At 37.5% G+C, this 19,873-nt stretch overlaps 1 protein-coding gene across 2 annotated transcripts in view; it reads right to left on the reverse strand.

The window, feature by feature from the left end:
- The window catches only part of sort1a (sortilin 1a), a 49,575-nt gene that overhangs the window by 28,727 nt on the left and 975 nt on the right, over positions 1 to 19,873 (reverse strand). For both annotated transcript variants that reach the window (XM_055184139.2, XM_055184140.2), the window contains exons 2-8: positions 9,565 to 9,624; positions 6,572 to 6,645; positions 6,205 to 6,307; positions 4,217 to 4,378; positions 4,055 to 4,128; positions 2,392 to 2,441; positions 2,178 to 2,305 (exon numbers count right to left, since the gene is read on the reverse strand). In XM_055184139.2, coding sequence (XP_055040114.2) covers positions 2,178 to 2,305; positions 2,392 to 2,441; positions 4,055 to 4,128; positions 4,217 to 4,378; positions 6,205 to 6,307; positions 6,572 to 6,645; positions 9,565 to 9,624 — 651 coding nt within the window. The remainder of the gene's footprint in view (positions 1 to 2,177; positions 2,306 to 2,391; positions 2,442 to 4,054; positions 4,129 to 4,216; positions 4,379 to 6,204; positions 6,308 to 6,571; positions 6,646 to 9,564; positions 9,625 to 19,873) is intronic.

Below are 19,873 nucleotides of genomic sequence, written 5' to 3' on the forward strand. Positions count from 1 at the left end.
AACATAGAACAATGCATGATTTGTTGAAATATAACAAAATATGACAGAACTACACGTGTTTGAAGTTGAAAGAGTCAAATTACCACAAAAATGTCCACATCCATACATTATATTACCACATCAATACCTTAAAATCACTGGTAAAACTAATAGATTTAGCACACACAAAGCAAAAACATCATCAATGTATGTTCAACTTTTTTCCCTTTTGTTTGATTGACATTGAGACAGACTGCTTAAAATCTAAGTGATCTAATGTAATGTTACACATCAGATATTTTTAACCAACAGTTAACCAAACATTTACTTAAGACATAACAGATTATAGAGCCTACCTGCGTGAATTCTTATCAAAGCAGATATTTGTAAAACTGTTATTTTGTGTAGATGTCTATATATCCGGGTCGCGCACTTGCGCGTCTGTGTGCACGCGCTTCAGATATCAGTCAGTCAGCGTGAGGGGATCGCTTTTGAGTCTTGTCGCTCTTAATAACTCTTTAACATTAATCAGGTACCGAACTTTATCTCTCTTAATGACTATTTTAACATCAAGCAAGTCCTGCAGTCTATTTTATAAGTCATGCATAAAAGCGAAACCAAAATGAATTGAGACGCATTTTTGTATTAGATTATGCATTAGGAGGACGGTAACGTTACACCTCTCAGACGTATAAATGATCATATCAGATGTCCAACGAGCATTTAGAGCATTGGATTTGGTAGACGATTTGCTTAATGTTCTTGTTTCTATAAAAACCTTTTACTCATTAAGAGAGAGTCACATTTGCCTGCGTCTCTGCTCATTCAACTATGGGCTGGACCAAGGGTCAAACAGAAATTGCGCGTTGCGTTAATCTCCGTTAATAAAATTAGTGGCGTTAAAATGAATTTGCGTTAACGCGTAATTAACGCGTTAATTTTGACAGCCCTAATATATATATATATATATATATATATATATATATATATATATATATATATATATATATATATATATATGTATATATATGTGTGTGTGTGTGTGTGTGTGTGTGTGTGTATGTGTATGTGTATAAATATACATATATGTGTGTGTGTGTGTGTGTGTGTGTGTATGTGTATGTGTATAAATATATATATATATGTGTGTGTGTGTATGTATGTATGTTTGTGTATATGTACATGTGTATACTTATGAATGGCCCCTACGCTAATTGGGTTTTGTTTTTCTTTCTTCATGTCTCGTCCTTGACTCCGAGGACAATGAGACAAACAGACCCAGTTCCGGTAAATGTGAAAGTCGGCACACCTCTGACCCACCGGCAGACCTTCAACGTGATGCCCAGCTGATGCATGACCAACGACCACCGGCAGAACCCGCTTAACCTCCGCCTAATCTCCTTAATCGTTTCAATATAAATATATCTCCCAAGGGTTTTTCCCTCCTCGGACTTTTTTTTTACTTCCCCGGCTGAGCCTGGGTTTTTTTTCTCCTAGGGGGTTTTTCAACCTGGGGAGGCAGCCTTCTTGGGCTTAAAGCACCCTCTTCTTTACGTTACATTAGCAATACTCACGCTTATAATGTTGATTCATAGCCGCAGCAAATTTAGCTGCTTGTGCTATCGTGTATTATGTTGTGCTATCTGTCGTTTTTCTGTGCTTTCCACTGCTTCTATTAATGTAAAGCTGCTTTGAAACAATCACCAATTGTGAAAAGCGCTATATAAATAAAATTGAATTCAATTGAATTTCTTCTCAACTGAACAAAGAAAGACATAAACATTTTGGATTTTTCTTTTAAGAAAATTGAATGTTCCTTGCGCTAAGATGCTACTTTGCAGACATTGCCATTTTTTTATAATTCGGTAATAAATCAAGTGACCAGATGTCTCCATTTTCAGGGACATTCGCATTTTTTGGTGTTCTGTCCTTCACAAACCCACAACAATTTGATCTCATTTTTAGTTCATAGATAACAATAAGATTTTAATGTTTTTTTGATCACTGAACTAGGTAATGCTTTTCATTTAAAAATCTGGTAATTTCTTTACACTTGTCCACCATCTTGGACTTCGAAACAATGCATTTTGGGATCAGATTGTATTCTAGAAGGCAGCATAATTCATGTTTTTTGCACAGAATTTATACATACATAAAAACTCTCACACACATCAGCCGAGTCATGAAATAAAGCTCACCAACTCAGTCATGACTGAGGCATAAAGGAAGCGTCCACCCAGACCGAAGGAATAAATCCGGCTTCCTATAGTCTGAAATGTTCTGCCATAATCCAAAGACTTTTTCAATTCTAGCCTTCCCCGGTCACCTGAGAGAGGGAGAGACATAAATATAATTTCCAACATTCTCCAAACGATCTTTATGGTTGTGATATAGAGAGACAAATGAACTCACTGCAGGATCCGTTGGGGTTGGTGGTTAAGAAAATAGTGTCATCGATTCCCCTAAAAATGACAAATGAATACAATGTAAAATCTCTATTCTTCACTGCTCTGTTTAGGATGCTCATATAAGGAAATGTTACTTTAAAAATGTTTTCAAGAGAGTTCCACCTAAGGAACCCCAAATTGTTCAATGCATTTTTAAAGTAAGTGGCCACTGTAACTTGCAATGAATCATCTGTGTACATGTTCACTTTTCTGGCCTGGTTCTCAAAGGAGCACCTGGAGATGTTGCTTGGTACTCGCATTATTCATGGCACAGACATCCTACATGCTGTCATCATCACCAGGGTTCTTACACCTTAGTTAACTTAAAATTCAAGGACCTTTCAAGGACTTTCCAGGTCCAATACCGTCAAATTCAAGACTAAATGTGGTGACACAATTTAAGTGAGAGCAAGGTTACACCGTGTTCCCCTTTAAGATACATTGTAACAGTTCCCTTTCGAGGGAACTCGCGCTGCGTCACTGCGGTGACACTTTGGGGACGCCTCCAGGGGTAAGTTAGTCTGAATGTGTATATTAAATTCAACCAATGGTGAAGCTAAATGACACAGACAGGGTGACCCGGGAGCCAGGAAGTATATCGCTATCTAAAATAATGCCAAAGACGACGTAACAGGGACGCAGAAAGTATGGCAAGGAAGACACAGCGTCTCGTTCCCTTCTCAGGAAACAACAGTTACAATATTATCCTACACTACACAGGGAATAATATGGATTTTTTTCCAGAAAACTTCTTGCATAAAATAGATTCAAGCACTTTCAATGACCTGTATCTATGTATGTATATTTCTAAAAACTTCCCAGGGCCTTGAATTTTTTCCCTCACAATCACAAACTTTCAAGGATTTCAAGGACCCGTGGGAACCCTGCATCACTAATCTCCTGACATCATCATTAATCTTCGCCCTATTTCTTTGGTTTAAGCATGGTAGACGATGATGTACATAAAATAAAATGTCTGGTTATTGTTAGTAACGCATACAGTATTACCCTTTATAAATAACTATTAGCCTAACTCATATAAATAAAAAATAATTTGTTAAAATGTCCGCTCAAGTGCAAGAAAACATGAACTCAGTTGGTCTTTACCATTTGCTTGTACTGGCGTGCTGTCTAAAGCATTGAGATGCGGATCGGGCGCACACACACCAAACTTGAGTAAGAACGCATGAGTAAAGTATATTGAGATCTGTTTGGTGTCTTTTTGTGCTTGAATATTTAAAGGGACAATCCACTTTAAAAAACAAAAAATCCTCTAGAGTTGTGGAATTTATTCAGCGGATCTCCGGGTCAGGCGGTACCACTTTTAGCATAGCTTAGCATAATCTATTGAATCTGATGAGACCATTAGCATCGTGCTAAACAATAACCAAAGAGTTTCAATATTTAAAAAACTTATTTAAAACTTGACTCTTCTGTAGTTACATCATGTACTAAGACTGACAGAAAATTAAAAGTTGCAATTTTCTAGGCAGATATGGATTATTCTGGCGTAATAATCAAGGGATTTGCGAAAATAGTCCCCTTAGTAACTTTCAATGGCAGGGGACTATTTGCATGCGCATCTGCGTACCAGTTATGTGCACCCCTGTACATGTTTGCTGCCATACCATTTCACAAGACAAACTGTCGCATGAATCTTCCTCCAGTTGGCTCCAAAATCCTCCGACAGCCATAAGTCAAACTGAGACAGAAATTAGAAATGAGTACATCTTTCATGCTACACAGACACAGTTTTGGAAATAAAAGTAGTGGCCAGTCGTTGGTCTTACGTTGGTGCTGTAGACCATGAGGATGTTGCTGTTTCTGGGGTTGTAGGTGATCTGCGTTAATGGATGGAAAGGAAGCTCAGACGTCATAAAGTTGGCCCCAAAGTCAACTGAACGAAATATTCTGGTAACTTTCCCCTCGAATTGATCACCTGTGAGGATTACCTGTGGGACAATCACATCGCTTGATGTGCATCTTATGAAAAATTTGATATGCATATTTAAAAGAGATGCATCGATACGACATTTCTCTGCAAATACTGATAACTGATAATGTGCAGTGATGCCTGCTGATATCAATAGTTTGGTGGTTTTACCTTTTAAATTTTCTTTTAAATTAATGATAATGACACAATTTTGTAAGAAATGTAAAAAACCCTTTAATCTCTCAATTTCGACAACTTGTTTCAAAGTAACTGGTCTTAGTTATAAACAAACCTGTTACTCAAATTAACATTCTTCACTCACATATTGTATATTAAAATAGTATTTCTTACGTTTTATGAATTAATAATAAGTTATTATGAACGATACTGATTATTGACATATAGTGGTGCATCGCCAATATTTACTTAAAAAAAAACATGATTATAAGGTATATGGTCTGATTACCTACAGAAAACTATTTTAACAGTTAATATCATGAATGTATTTCTTTTTGAGGAAAAAATGCAATAATACTATGCATTATATTTTTTTATTTTATTTTCCTAAATGTATCTAGTGAAAAGCGCTATGGACGTATAGCAGATTTTCTAAAAAAAAAAAAAAAAAAAAAATAATTTTTATCATAATATGAATAAGGGGGCATGCACACCAAAGCGTTTACGCTGGCGTATGTTTTTAAAGACACACTATGCAGTTATTTTACCTTAATATAACACCTTCAAAGTTATTTCGGTGGTAAACAAAGTTCTAGTAGGGCGAATCATCCTCCTGTTGAAGCTCGGGGAGGACGCCGCTAGCAAAACCAGCAATCCAAGCTTGAGAGAACCGCCCCTGACAAATCTCGCGAGAATCACGATTTGCTTTACGGCAATTACGTCACACACGTTAGGCTCGTTCGACTTCGTGCGACCCTGCAAGAACCGACCGCCGGATGACGTCAAAGTACCGCGAGAATGATCCGAGACGGCACTTTGACGTCATCATTTACATTACAATAAAAGAACACAAAAGAAATGATACAGTAGACATAGACTATAGACTGTTTACTTGTGATTTAGCTGCAATCATGTAAAAACGTTATAAGCCAGCAAACTCGGTACTTTATTATTATATGCACTCTACACTTGGAATAAACTTCTTATTATCCTATTACCATCATCTGTAGTTTAGTAGACTATGCAGTAGCCTAATATTTGTATGAAATTGTGAAACATTACCCGGTCATTATCTTCTTCGGAGGTGTACTAGAATGGGAATTTTACGACAGTTGCAAGTATTCTCCAGCGACTCTAGGGGTCGCTGTTTGACAAAAACGCTGAAAATGCATAGAGCGGCTTTAATTGTTTCCAATGGAAGCGCCGCGTTTTCCAAAAATGCTAGCAGCTTGCGGGTTTTATCTGCCCTGAATGCCCATGTCTGCGTTTTTGTCTGCGCTGTGCCCAGGGTTAAAAAAATGTCAAGTTCGGTTGAAATGCTCAGCTCATCAATGTCACTTTTCACTTGGGACAAATATCACAACAACCAACCGGCGCATCGTTTAACAACTGATAAACAAAGCTGAAGTATCATAGCAAATGAAGCGCTGGCAAGCGCACACAGTCGTTGTCCGCCTGGCATTTTCAGACGCGTTTTAATGCTTTGGTGTACACGTTCCCTTAGGAAACACAACTTTAAAAAAAAAATTTACAATAAAAACTGTATAACAGCTAAAGCAAATGGGTGCCACAGGTGTTGTTCACAGAAATTAAAAAGTAACCTGTAATATTAAAAATAAAGTGGTATATAGTGATGCTCAAAATTAAACCAAAGAAATCAATTCCCACCTTCCCGGAATTTTCCGGACCAATCGCGATTCCGAAATCAGTGTGTATGAAGGTATTGTTAATGAGGTCGGTGATGTCCTGAAAAGTCTTTCCATAGTCTTCACTGACCAAGAAGAGAAAAGAGGAAGTTATGGATCATGTGACATAGCTGAAAAAAATAGGTTTTATTTGATCAAGCAAAACACGGGTTTGTCATTTAGCTAAGACAGCCATAAAGCACTAAAATATCTAAAAATATATTCTGAAGACAATCGAAGGACTTAATGGTTTGAAGCGACACAGAGGTACGTGATTTATGAAAACATTTTCATTCTGAAGTGAACTATCCCTTTAACTTTCCATCATAACCTACTTGACACCATCTTACCTTTTGTAAAGTTTGGACTGTCCAAATCTCATGATAAAAAGAGGAACTTGAAACGTGGTGAGCACCAGTATAATCTGTGAGAAAGAAGGACACAATGACTGTAAGAGGTCATATTATGGTATGTGCATGTAAAACAGAGAGATTCAGAATCTCTCTGTGCAGTGAAGCATTCACAGGGATTTAAACTGAGATACCGCAGTACACATGTCTGAGCTTGAGCACAGTCACAGTCTCTTCCTTCAGACCTCATTCATTCAGACTTCAATCACTCAAGTGAAAGCGCTTGCTCTCATTTAACTACAGTTTCTATCTCTTAAAGTCCTGTAGTTTAAGAGCACTGCATTAGCAATGCAAAAATTATGGGTTCGATTAGGGCTGTCACGATTATGAAATTTGGCTTTGTTTTGCAGCATTTCTTTAAATGCGTTTTTTTCAATGTATTAAATGGCTTTGCAATGTATCGCATTACACTGTCAGTTATGGAGCGCCATCTGATACAGTCTCGTTTATACAGGTGCTGCAGCTCCACCTTGTGTTTTTTAAAGACATGTGCAATCATTGCGGTGATCTGAAATTATCGCGATGAGGTCAAACAATCGCGATGAGACAATTATTTAATCATTGCGACATCCCTAGGATCCCAAGGAACACACATAGTGATAAATTTTTTTTGCTTTAAATGCCATTGCTTTGAATAAAAGCATCATCCACAAAACCAGTCATAAGTCGTACAGGTATTTGTAGCAATAGCCAATTAAACATTGTATGGGTCAAAATGATAGATTTTTTTTAATGCCAAAAATCATTAAGATATTAAGTAGTGCTGGGCAAAGATTAATCGCGATTAATCGCATACAAAATAAAAGTGATTATTGGTATAATATATGAGGTGTGATGTGTCTAATCATTATGTATAAATATATACACACACATTCATGTATGTATTTAAGAAACATTTACATGTTTATATATATTTATTTATATTTTTATATAATCTATATTAAATATAAAAAAAATGATATATAAATAAAACAATTCATAAATGAATATATGAATGTGTGTGTGGTTAAATATACATAATTAGACACAGTACACGCACATAAATTATGCAAAAAAAAAAAATCACTTTGTATGCGATTAATCGCGATTAATCTTTGCCCAGCACTAATATTAAGTAAAGATCATGTTCTATGAAGATATTTTGTACATTTTCACCATAAATATATAAAAAATTTACTTATTGTAGGGCTGTCAACAAATTAATCACGATAAATCGCATACAAAAAAAGTTTATATAAATATATACACACATATGCATGTATGTATTTATTTACATGTGTATATATATATATATATATATATATATATAAAATAACATAACATAATAATTACACACAATACACACACAAATATATTATGCAAACACAAACTTTTATTTTGTATGTAATTAATTGCGATTCATCTTTTAACAGCCCTACATATTAGTAATGTGTGTTGCAAAGGACTTCATTTGGACAATTTTAAAGGCAATTTTCACCGTATTTTGATTCCAGAAATATCAAAGCCAAATATTGTCTTAATCAATGGAAAGCTTATTTATTCAGCTTTCAGGTGATGTATAAATCTCAATATTGAAAAATGGACCCTTATGACCCTTATGTGGTCTAGGGTCACAAATGTAAAGTCCACATGAAAGTCTCTCAGGTCAGAGTTTATGCATTTAATTTGCATGACAACTTTTTTTTGCAAGAAATATTTATGACTTCATCTCTTACTTCTAACAAAATACTTTTTTGTGGTTGTACTAATTTAAGGTGCAATAAGCAATTAACAGAAAGGTGCCTCAAGAGTTGAAAAGGTGTCTCAAAAGACACCCTGTCTTTGAAAACGTTTGCACAGAGTTAACAGAAGTGCATGGGATTGCTCTTGTTGTTTTGTTGAGGCTAATGTCAGATCGTTGATGTTTTATAGCTGCAGTTAAATACATGTGAATATAGCCTCCAGTGCTGTTGGCGCTCAGTTGTTGGTTTGAGGTTTTGTCAAGCTGAGCTCTGAGCCGTCATTCAAAAATGCAGCAATTCACTTGTTCTAGTTTTGCACTGATGTGTGATCGCAGAGGTCACATTCTTGCGAGTTAGAGCATGGAGCCGACCACAGAGACCTAAGGAACTAGTGGCCGTTAGACACGGTTTAAACTAATAATTACACATGTCGTTGGTGGACTACTGGTTAGTCAATAACTGAGAATAATTCAGGGCTTGAAAACAGAAGGGATCTAACTGCAGAAGAGTGGACAATTTCCTCACATTTTTTGTGCAGATATTTAAATTGAATGTGTGACACTTAATAAATTGTTTTAAGTTGAGAACCACTGGCTAAATTTGATTTAAATTGTTTTTATATATTGATCTAGGTGTTAGGTGTTGAATTCAGACATCGTTTTTTTTTTTAAACATCAAAGAATCACCATTTAGGAATGAAATAATTTCGACCAGCAGATGCCCATAGAGACCCAATCATTTTATTGGATATAGAAAACTGCTCAAATCACTATTTTTGTGATACATTTTGTGTAAAATACAATTTATGTTTCTATAAACATTAAAAAGGACATTAAAAATAAATATTATTTCAAATAGTCATTTTTTATAGTTTTTGATGCATTTTGAAATGTTTGTTTTTATAAAATGCCACAGAAATACGACCTAGTGTGTGTGTCTGTGTGTGTGTGTCAAACTCAACTTTGACTTTGTACATTTGGCCAGAGATAAAGCGTGAACTCGACGAGAGATGCTATGTCCCATTTTCCCAATTCCTGCTGTATTCCTTTAAAGCTAATTAGCATAAACCCCAAATCACAAACAATTTTATGGCCACATTAAGGCAAATAACTACACAATATAAGCATTTAGTAATGTCTTGTTCAGCAATTGAATTCACACACTTTAAACCCCATGTAATACTTTGCAAAAAGACATGCAAATTTGACTCACCCCCGTTCCGTCTCCAACCCATGCCAGCGACACTGACCCACTGAGATCATTGAAGTTATACTGAAACAGAAAAACATAATGAACATCAACATGTGAGTTTATTAGAAGGAACCCTGAAAGTTAACTCATCAATTGACTTTTACTTTTAAATCCCCCACATACATATAAATACGGAGCCCCTAAGGGGACATGGAGCAAAAATTAAATAAAGCCTAGCTTCATGCGCTCACGTGAAACTTTCATGTGCTCACGTGAAACTTTCATGTGCTCACGTGAAACTTTCATGTGCTCACGTGAAACTTTCATGTGCTCACGTGAAACTTTCATGTGCTCACGTGAAACTTTCATGTGCTCACGTGAAACTTTCATGTGCTCACGTAAAGCTTTCATGTGCTCAAGTGGAGCTTTCATGTGCTCACGCGAAACCTTCATGTGCAGAATTTTTGAAACTATTGCGCGAGCACGTGAAGCTATCGCGCGAGCACGTAAAACTATCGCGTTATCACGTGAAACTATCGCGCGCACGCGAAAGCGAAAGTTTCACGCGCGCGCGCGATAGTCCCACGCGAGCACGCGAAACCAAACTTAAAAACATATTCTGCACATGAAGGTTTCACGTGAGCACATGAAAGTTTCACGTGAGCACATGAAAGTTTCACGTAAGCACATGCAACTAAACTTTAAATTTTTTTACTCCAATGTCACCTTAGGGGCTCGGTAATACATCAATACTGCATGTATATATTATATTATTTTCACTGCTTGTGTGATATGTGTTTTCTCTTTGACTGTGTCCTGGTCAGATTTGTTTTGCAGTGCTGCTGTGGTGAAACTAAAAGCCGCAGGTTGTTTTTTCTCATCCACAGGGACAAGATTGTAGGCAGGAATGTCTAAAAAAAGACTTTAATGATGACAGAGAACAGCGAGCCAAACCACTTAACATGACCAAAACTAAAGCAAAATCTTGTACAAACATATACAAGAACATCTTATTTGGGTAATAAGAAGTGCATCTGTCAAAATGTTAGACCTTTCTCATTGCCCGATTATAAATAAATGCATTAATAATCTTACTGTATGACCTTACAAAAAACGCTTTCAAGTATTGCCTCTTGAAATTGAAAATTGTGTGCCATGCCAACTAAAATTAAATGGATGAAATTATTATTTTCCATAGGCTTATGCATTGATCAGAGGAGTTACATTTGAGTACCATTTCAGACATATGGACATCTCTTTAAACTTTTAGTGTGGACACAATATTTGTTATCCTAACTTTTCATTGACAGATGAAGGGTCGATGTCATGGAGCCTCTTAAGATCATTTACATGAATGTACTATAGAACTACAGTAATAATATATAATAATGGCATACATACATGATGTTAATGATTCAAAAATAATCTGTGTTGATGATACCACTGAAACATGAGTATGACTAAAACAAGTAAACAAACAATAGTACATTGCGTAATCAGAAACTCCATGCAAAAACTTTTAAGGATAAGAACACGTGTGTTGAGATTTATGTTTCCACAGGGAAGCGGGAACCCTGCAGGGATATGAACACAAACCACTGCTGATCCAACAGATGGCTGTACCCCTGTCATCCACCCCGCGCTGCTGGGGAATGTGAGTGTGTAAGAGGACAGGCCTGATGTCAGTCGAGTGTGTAACCTCCAGGAATGTGAGACCCAGATGGTGTATGGTGTGAGAGAGAGAGAGAGAGAGAGAGACCATAAAGATCCCACAAATGTCCCACATTTTTATTTGCTTCATACTCCAAGACCAAGTAAGCAACTGATGTTTAAAGTCTCCCTGTGGTGAAAATCTAGTTTTTATTATTGTTTCTATGTCTATGTCGTGTTTCTAAAGAGCACCTATCGTCCGATTCACGTCTTTACATTTCCTTTGGTGTGTAAGTGTGTATTAGTACATTAGTTAACGATATGCAAAAGGTACAGACTAGGGATGCTCCGATCGAAAATACGTGGCCGATCACTATTCTGAATCGGATAGCCGATCTTATTCACAGCTATTTCATGTACTACGGGTTTTAATCAGTAAGTCCTTATCGATCTAAAATCACTGTTAGTTTGAGTCGCTTATAACATGCATTTGAAAAAGCAACACTCGTCAAACATAATTATTAAACATATTCTTTATTATCATGAAAATACCTGAAAAGGTTTGAAGAACAACAATATAAATATATCCTTAAGACATTTCCTGGAGCTGCGTGTCATCATAGATGCGTGTGTATTGTTCTACAGCGCATTTTGAGTTTCTGCACGAGAGCGCCCCCTGGCTTTTGGATGTAGCGGCATTTCGCCGTAATTCATTGAGAAGCATAGCAAGCATTATCGGCCGATCGATCGGAGCATCCCTAGTACAAACCCCAAAGTAAATGATGATGCGAGTTATCGTCTCCAATGTAAATCTCTTTTCTTGAATTAGAACAAACACACGGATTGTAGGCAACAGTTTACTTCCTGGGATTGGTGATGTAATCAAGACCGATATTATCATAATTCCTCCCGCCTGTAAGTTAACTCCTGTTAGCATTGCATTGTGAGTGAATCTTTCAAACATGGTAAGGAGCGTCACATTTCCGGCTGACGTCAGAGGTATTCAGACCAATCACAACGTACAGTTTAGCTGGCCAATCAGGGACACAGTGCTTTTCAAATTGATGAGTTTTGTATGAAATCCATGCATTTCAGGAAGACAAGGAAATCTGGAGCAACATAAATGTACGTTATATGGAAAATAATGTGTTTTTAACCATAAACTACGTAAACATATTGTATTATACCAAATACACAAAATACCGTTGTTTTTAAGCAATGAAATAGGTGCCCTTTAACATGCTTAAGCCAAGCCATGTGCAAATTCATTATTTTCCATAAAATTGAAGTTTTCTAAAGACAGTCTCATTTTCGGGGTTTGAAATCGCCTCAGTTTCCTACGTCACAAACATGTAACCAATCACATCAACACAGCTGAACAAGTTTATCGGTAGTTCGAGACACAGACATTATGTATGCCGCATAGACAGTGGCGGCCGGTGTCTTCTCTTTCAAGGGGCGCGAATTCAAAATATTTGTTCAAAGTGTCGTGTGTTTTTCGTCATGTCAAAATGTGTTTATTGCGTTGTGAACCTATGTGCATCATGTGTCTTGTCAAAATACATGCCTGCTGCACACGCGGGGATCGAAAGGGTTTATGATAAAAGAGACGCTCACATTTACAAAATACTCGCAAGACAATAACTTAACACTAAACTCTGATTACCATGCAGGGTTTCCTGCAGAACATTTCTTGGGGACGTCATCACCGAGAGGCAGAAAGAACCTTGCGCACGCAACCGAGAGGCAGAAAGAAGAGACGTGCCTTGTGTTGTAGGCTAGTAGCGGTGTCTGTAAGTCAAAATGCCAAGGAGTTGTTGCGTGGATAACAGAGCCAGTGCTGGGTGCCTGATGTTAACATACCAGTAGATGTGACTATTACGTTACTATAATTCATATGTATCACAGTAACAATGCAAAATTAAAGACAGAAAAACAGATCCAACTAAAATCAAGTTTTACTTATATACAAACAATAAAGAAAGCTTCAAGTTGTTGCAGTAGCGGACCAGCTCACCAATCTGCCTTTCTGCCTCCTGGATGCGCGCGCACCCTGTAATGTTTGTAAACATGAAACCCGTCTATTAACTGGCTATCTTCCGGACCACGTCTTTCTCATTTCGGCCGTGTGACGTGCGTGCCCTCCCGCGGTGTGAACAGCGTCCGCGTTATTCTCCGAGATGCACTTGACGGCCTTTTTTGCAGCATTTTTTTTTACTACCTAGTTAAGGCGGTAGGGTTTCCCAGCTTAGGCGGGCCACCCGAACTGAAAAGTGCTGCAGGAAACCCTGACATGAGATTAAGTGAGTATCAACAAAATGCTTGATTGCTTCCTTTTCTTTTTAAGTCCCTTGGATAAAAGCATTAGCCTGACGTTGTCATACTCAATTCTAGTCAGAATTTGAGTCTGATACTGCTCCATTGAGCTAAAATTATGAGGCGTGTCTCAACCGAAAAATGCCTCTGCACTCAATTGGATAGACATACGACCAATCAGAGCAACGGAGTGTGTGATGTTGAAATGGCGTCTTTAGCAGCCTGACCGAACTGCTAGTAATTTAGCTACAATGATACTAACATCATTGTAATTATACTAAGTCTGAGTTAGCGAAGGTACATCAACACCTACTATGTTTACAACATTTAATTTATATCACAACATTAAGTATTTACTAAGTCATAGAGTAAGACTATCTCTTACCATTTGTACGTTAGGTGAACTTCATCCACGACGATAGCTACCCATTACGTTGGCTTAAAAAATATCGGAGCCTAGCATGTCCCTCCACTTATTCAGCAGTCACGATTCCAGGCTTCCGAAAAGAAGCTGGCAACGACCGCTAATTATATCCATCTCGTCGTGCACGCCGAGTTGCATCGCCGTGATACCCATTTCAGTTGCTTCTTTAACTTTGTCCTCCATAGGAAGGACGGCGAAAACATAAACAAATGCCTTCGCGTTTCGCTGTTCCTCTTTTTAAATCAATGCTCTGTCGATATCTTTTAGAACAGACTCAATGTCAGAATTCACCAGCGGCAGCCATTTCATTGTAAACAGATTGAACACACGCGCTCTTTGGTGACGTGGTTGATACGTTACTGTTGATCATCTGTCCATCATCGTATAAAGCCCGCCCTCACAATTTGATTCGTCGGCCGGTTTTGGTATTCGCATAGTAGCTCCTCAACGGTGAATCCCCAGACCGATCTTCCCCGTTTTTCAAATCGTGGTGGGCGGGGCTAAGATCGGCTGGCACCCAGGCTATAAAAGCATCTGCTAATTGCCTAAATGTAAATGTAAATTTGGCAAACATGAGCATCTCTTCCATCATAAACCCCTTCAAAGCTTCTGCTAGGACAGTGAAAACAGCGATATAGAGATAAGTAAATTGTGTGAAAAATACTTTAAAAAAATACAAGGCTCTTTGTCAGACTGCATGGTTCCATATAAAATCTTTGGCACCTTAATTTTTAAGAGTGTAACTTAAATTAAAATGATTTTGAATGCACTGGCCGTAGGCAGAGTATGTGCGGCACTTTTCCCCAGTAGGCCTTAACATCAACACTTTCTATGCTTCACATCCCTTCTACATTTCTGTCATTCCACCAGAGCCCTCAGTGATTAAAGGCCGTGTCACAAAACACTGTTTCTCACTTCTACCCAATGATGACACTGTTTTACAATTTTCACATGGTTTTCTTTAAAAACCACCAATGCTAGGCTCAATCCCCGCTGCAGTGGTTTCCAAGCCTGATGGAAATATGCACTTGCACAATCCAAAGTGTGAATAAAAGTTTCCACGTTACAAGCCCAGCTTATTAGACTTCATCTGATGTAACCCACCTAAAAACAGCACCATATCCGTATTCCAAGAACAAGTTCCTTTCCACAAATCCTATTCCAGAATGTTTTTTTTTAAGAATGACTGTAACTTTCACTGCCATATTTAAACACTAGAAGGAAAGAAACATGCTGTGCTATCTACAGACACTGTTCTCCTGGCCAACGAAACTCTGGCTTGCCAAGAATGGCCTCCAAGAAGCCAACAAGCCATCTAAAACAGGAATTAAAGAGTGATGGGAAGACGCTGTGAGCAAACAACGTTCCTTAAGCTTGGCGAAGACCAGAGAACAGCACAGATGACCTGAAGTAAAGCCCAAAACATGTCTTATGTAAGTGTGTGTACAGAAACCTTGGTTCATTATTATAAATTGCCTTTATAAATTTCATGGATTTCAATCTTCGACATGATCTTACTCAGTCAAAAATGTTCTTACATTATGGTTTTCTCAGACCTTGGTTGGGTCAAACATGAATAATAATAAATACATCTTAAAGGATCTTAAAGATATGGCTAGGAACCCTCAAACTGGCGTAATAATCAAGGACTTTGCTGCTGTAACATGGCTGCAGCAGGCGTAGTGATATTACGCAGTACCCAAAAATAGTCCCCTACTTTTGAAAGTATCCAAGGGGACTATTTTCGGGCAGTGCGCAACATCACTACGCCTGCTGCAGCCATGTTACAGCAGCAAAATCCTTGATTATAACGCCAGAATGAGAGTATAGTTCCTAGCGATATCGGCCTAGAAAATCGCAACTTTTAATTTTCCATCGGTCTTAGTACGCAATGTAACTACAGAGTCAAGTTTTAAATAGGAAAAATATCCAAACGCTTTGGTTATTTTTTTGTGCGATGCTAATGGTCTAATCAGATTCAATTGATTATGCTAAGCTATGCTAAAAGTTGTACCGCCAGACCTGTAGATCAGCTGAATGGATTTCAAAAAGGTACAAATCAAATGTTTAACTGTAGGGGAGCTGGAAAATGAGCATATTTTCAAAAAAAGTGGAATGTCCCTTTAAAGGGCGTCTTGCATTCTGTTGATGCATTTTAAATAATTTGTCTATATACACATACATCTTGTTGCTAAATCATCACCTCATACTATGATGAGCGTTAAACTTTCTGCCATTAAAATAAAAGAACCCTTTGTTTGAAAAGCCTCCATGTATATACTGCAACTCCGCTTGCAATGCGTTAAGTGTTCACATCTGTCTTTGCATTCTTGTAAGTTTCTATCCTAAGGCACACAATATACTAATGGTACACAATTCTAACTGGCTGTCTGGTAAGCCTGGATAGGGATAAGACTTCCTGGATAGGGATAAGACTTCCTGGATAGGGATAAGAGTCTTTAGCACTTGCAAAACTGATGACAGGTCATTGGTGGATTACTAAGGTCTGTAAGTTGAGAGATCCAATCAACTGATGGCCCAGTGGGAATATTTACAGAGAAAATCCATCCCGCAGGGAAACAGGCAAAATATATTAAAACATGATAGGTCATGGGGCCATCTAAAAATTCACCAGGAGAATCGAACAGATTCCAGATTTATCCAAACAGAAATATACAAAACATTGAAACGTGCATCACACTCTTCTCATCTGGAAAAAAAACCCAGTGTCCTAAACTAGTGCATGAGCATGGGGCCATCTAAAAATTCACCAGGAGAATCGAACAGATTCCAGATTTATCAAAACAGAAATATCCAAAACATTGAAACGTGCATCACACTCTTCTTATCTGGAAAAAAACACAGTGTCCTAAACTAGTGATACGCCAAAATATCGGTTTATAATCAGTATCGGCAGACAAAAGCATTTTATCCCACTATTGGACAGATTCTTGGCATTCAAAAGGATTGGAAAACTTTCAGACTGGGTGATTATTTTGAATTTATATACAATGACAACAGAATTGTACATACTATCAGTATCCGCAGATGTCATTCTAAGCTCTCGGATATCGGTATCGACCCAAAACAGAATGAGTTATTTTTCAGATTTCATCTCTGTTTACTGCTTAACACTTATTCTCCATTAGACTCATTTATACCACAAGGAACGTTGCTCGGCTGCCTTCCTTGCTTCCATGTTCCTGGCATCTCACCAACCCTGACCATTTGAGAGAGGACAGAAAATGTTTTCTCTGTACATTCTCCCCAGGAACGGGAATAGGGGAAACCTGGGCATCTTTCCCTTGTGTTGAGTTGGTAAACAATCTTTGAACCTCAAGCACGACCAAAAGAAGCCTTAGTCTTTATCCAAATGGCTGGAGACAGACAACAAACATGACTTCATCTCTACTTGGGTTTAATAAGCGACATAAGTTCCCAAATTAGTGTTGTTTAGACAGGTGGGGAAATGGTAACAAGTGAACCAAAAGCCAGTGCAAAAATATCAACAAATTCAAGAAGTTAAACCATGTTTTTCTAACTGGTACATGGGACCGAAACATGGGGGGGGGTCAACAGTTTGTTCGATGGAGCAATGTTTGTGTTTTTTGTTGGATTTACAAAAATAACTCCCCACTGGCACAACTTTAATTTAACATTCGGACACAGAATGAACAAAACAAAAAGTTGAAACTTTCAATTCTGATAACATATAAATCACTGTGCACTGTTAAACATGCATACAGTTATAGGTTCACTCCAAGTACATATTTAAAGAAACTACAGATATTATTGTAAGTTTGTACGCGTGTAATTGCTTGGGCAGGTCATACATTCCATTGGGCAAAGAAAGAAAAGCAGCCAGTTTTCACACAGACTGACCGCAGACTCTTGCACAACACTACTGTTTGTTGGCATAACTTGGAAAACACAGGAAAAACAAAAAAAAAACATGAACATTTCATAACTAGTAGTGCTTGCCTAGGCAACCACCCAGAACATCCTAGCAACCACACAGCAACACCGTGGCTACCCACAATACCCCAGCACTCAATAAAGAGCTTGATTTGACATAGAATAACATATATGGGTGATTCTCATGAAATCCAGACTTAGAAGGTGTCCAGCATCAATTTTTTTGCACATATAAGGATAAGGTCTGAAATTACTATAACCATTATTTTTAGAATAAAAATCATTACCGCAACATGATATTACATTAAATATATGCATTTACAAACTCATGTTTCGGTAATGAGAACTAAAACAGTCTTGAAAAAATAAGAACTGCTTACATGGTAGCCATCACAGTCAAGTATGTCCCTTCCTACTATTTTTTTGTGTGAAAATGTTAGTTCCTTGAGGGCTTAAACAATGATTCAAAATTGTTGCGGACGATGAGAAAATCGGTCTTTATATTCCTTATTATTGTCTCTACATTTACCAATGATCACCAAATACCACATGTTTCTTTGCTGTAAATGTTTATAGTATAACATGCACTGAAGCTTTAAAACATTTTTTTTATTATTATAAATATTTCCATGTCAAAGAACTCAAATCCAACATGGACACGTTGCGGTAATGAAAATTTTCCCCTTAAATGTGGAAAAAAAAAACAAAATTGGTTTATTTGATGTCATTTGAAATCATGTGCAAAATAGTACATGAAGAGATGTTTATAATGTATGCTTCTTATTTTTTTATCAAAATGTTTCATGACACCTCATAAGTCTAATTTCGCGAGAATCACCCAAATATTTGAGAATAAGAAATAAACATTGCAGAGCATTCGAATAGTGCTAAAGTTGTGGGTTTGACTCTGACGTGACATGCATTACTGTAGCTCAACTGGTAAAGCATTGCGTTATCAATCCAAAGGTCATGAGTTTGAACCCCAAGAAAAAGACATAAGAGTAAGATGTATAACTTTAAATCACTTTGGACAAAAGCATCTGCCAAATGCACCAATGCAACTCTAAAAACAAAATGTTCCAATGTCGTCCCCAAAATTAAAACAACATAATGGATAAAGGTTTTGTTTTTGATCAAAGTGCCCAAAAACGTACATAAATCTGGGAAAGGGCATGTGTGGGTCACAGACAGAGCACACACCTGACATTCAAGAGTGAATTCATCAAGTCCGTGCTTTTAATGAGACGTTGCCCAACAAATGCTTTTCTTACTCTCAAGCCCGAAGTTTCCTTTCAATTCCGAAACATTCCAATCTTGAAGGAAAATTTTCACTTGAAGAGTTATTTATTCCAGACGGAATGTCAATGGATGGGATCCAAAAGTCTGACTATCAAAGAACTGATTCTGTGTTCTTTCCTGACAACAACAGTCTGTCTCTATCAGCAGCGAGGCGAATCTTATGACTGACTGTTTTGCTTCTGCCTAACATGTCAGTGTGCCCTATATTTGGATAAACAAAGGATGTTTTCAATAGATCAGGGTCGACACCAGATATGGATTGGCATAGATGTAGTTTACCGATAATGGCTGAACTGAGAAAGGTCAACTCAGCTGTGTGTAAAACATGGTGAAAGAGTTGCAAAACAGAGATATATAGAAAAATAACATTATTTTACTGAGTTTTTGGAGGTTAGTGGTCAGTAATGGGCTACAATAATGAATAAACTCTGACTGGACCATTCTGACTATTTGGCATTTGTAAGTAGGCTTAATACTTTGAATGCACAAATGTATCAGCCTATAATCGGTATTGGCAGATAAAAACAAATTTTCCCACTATCGGACATCCGATGATCAGGGAAGATTATATCCTGGCAATAAAAAATGCATCAGAACTAATACTGGGTGATTCTTTTCAATTTAGAGAACAGAATTCCAGTTTGTACGCTTTGCACTTCTAGGATTTCATGACATAATTTGAAACAAGGAGTTTAAAGCAAAACTATCGGTATCGATATTGGCAGA

The sequence above is a fragment of the Misgurnus anguillicaudatus genome, chromosome 14, assembly GCF_027580225.2.
Source record: "Misgurnus anguillicaudatus chromosome 14, ASM2758022v2, whole genome shotgun sequence".
Classification (NCBI taxonomy): Eukaryota; Metazoa; Chordata; class Actinopteri; order Cypriniformes; family Cobitidae; genus Misgurnus; species Misgurnus anguillicaudatus.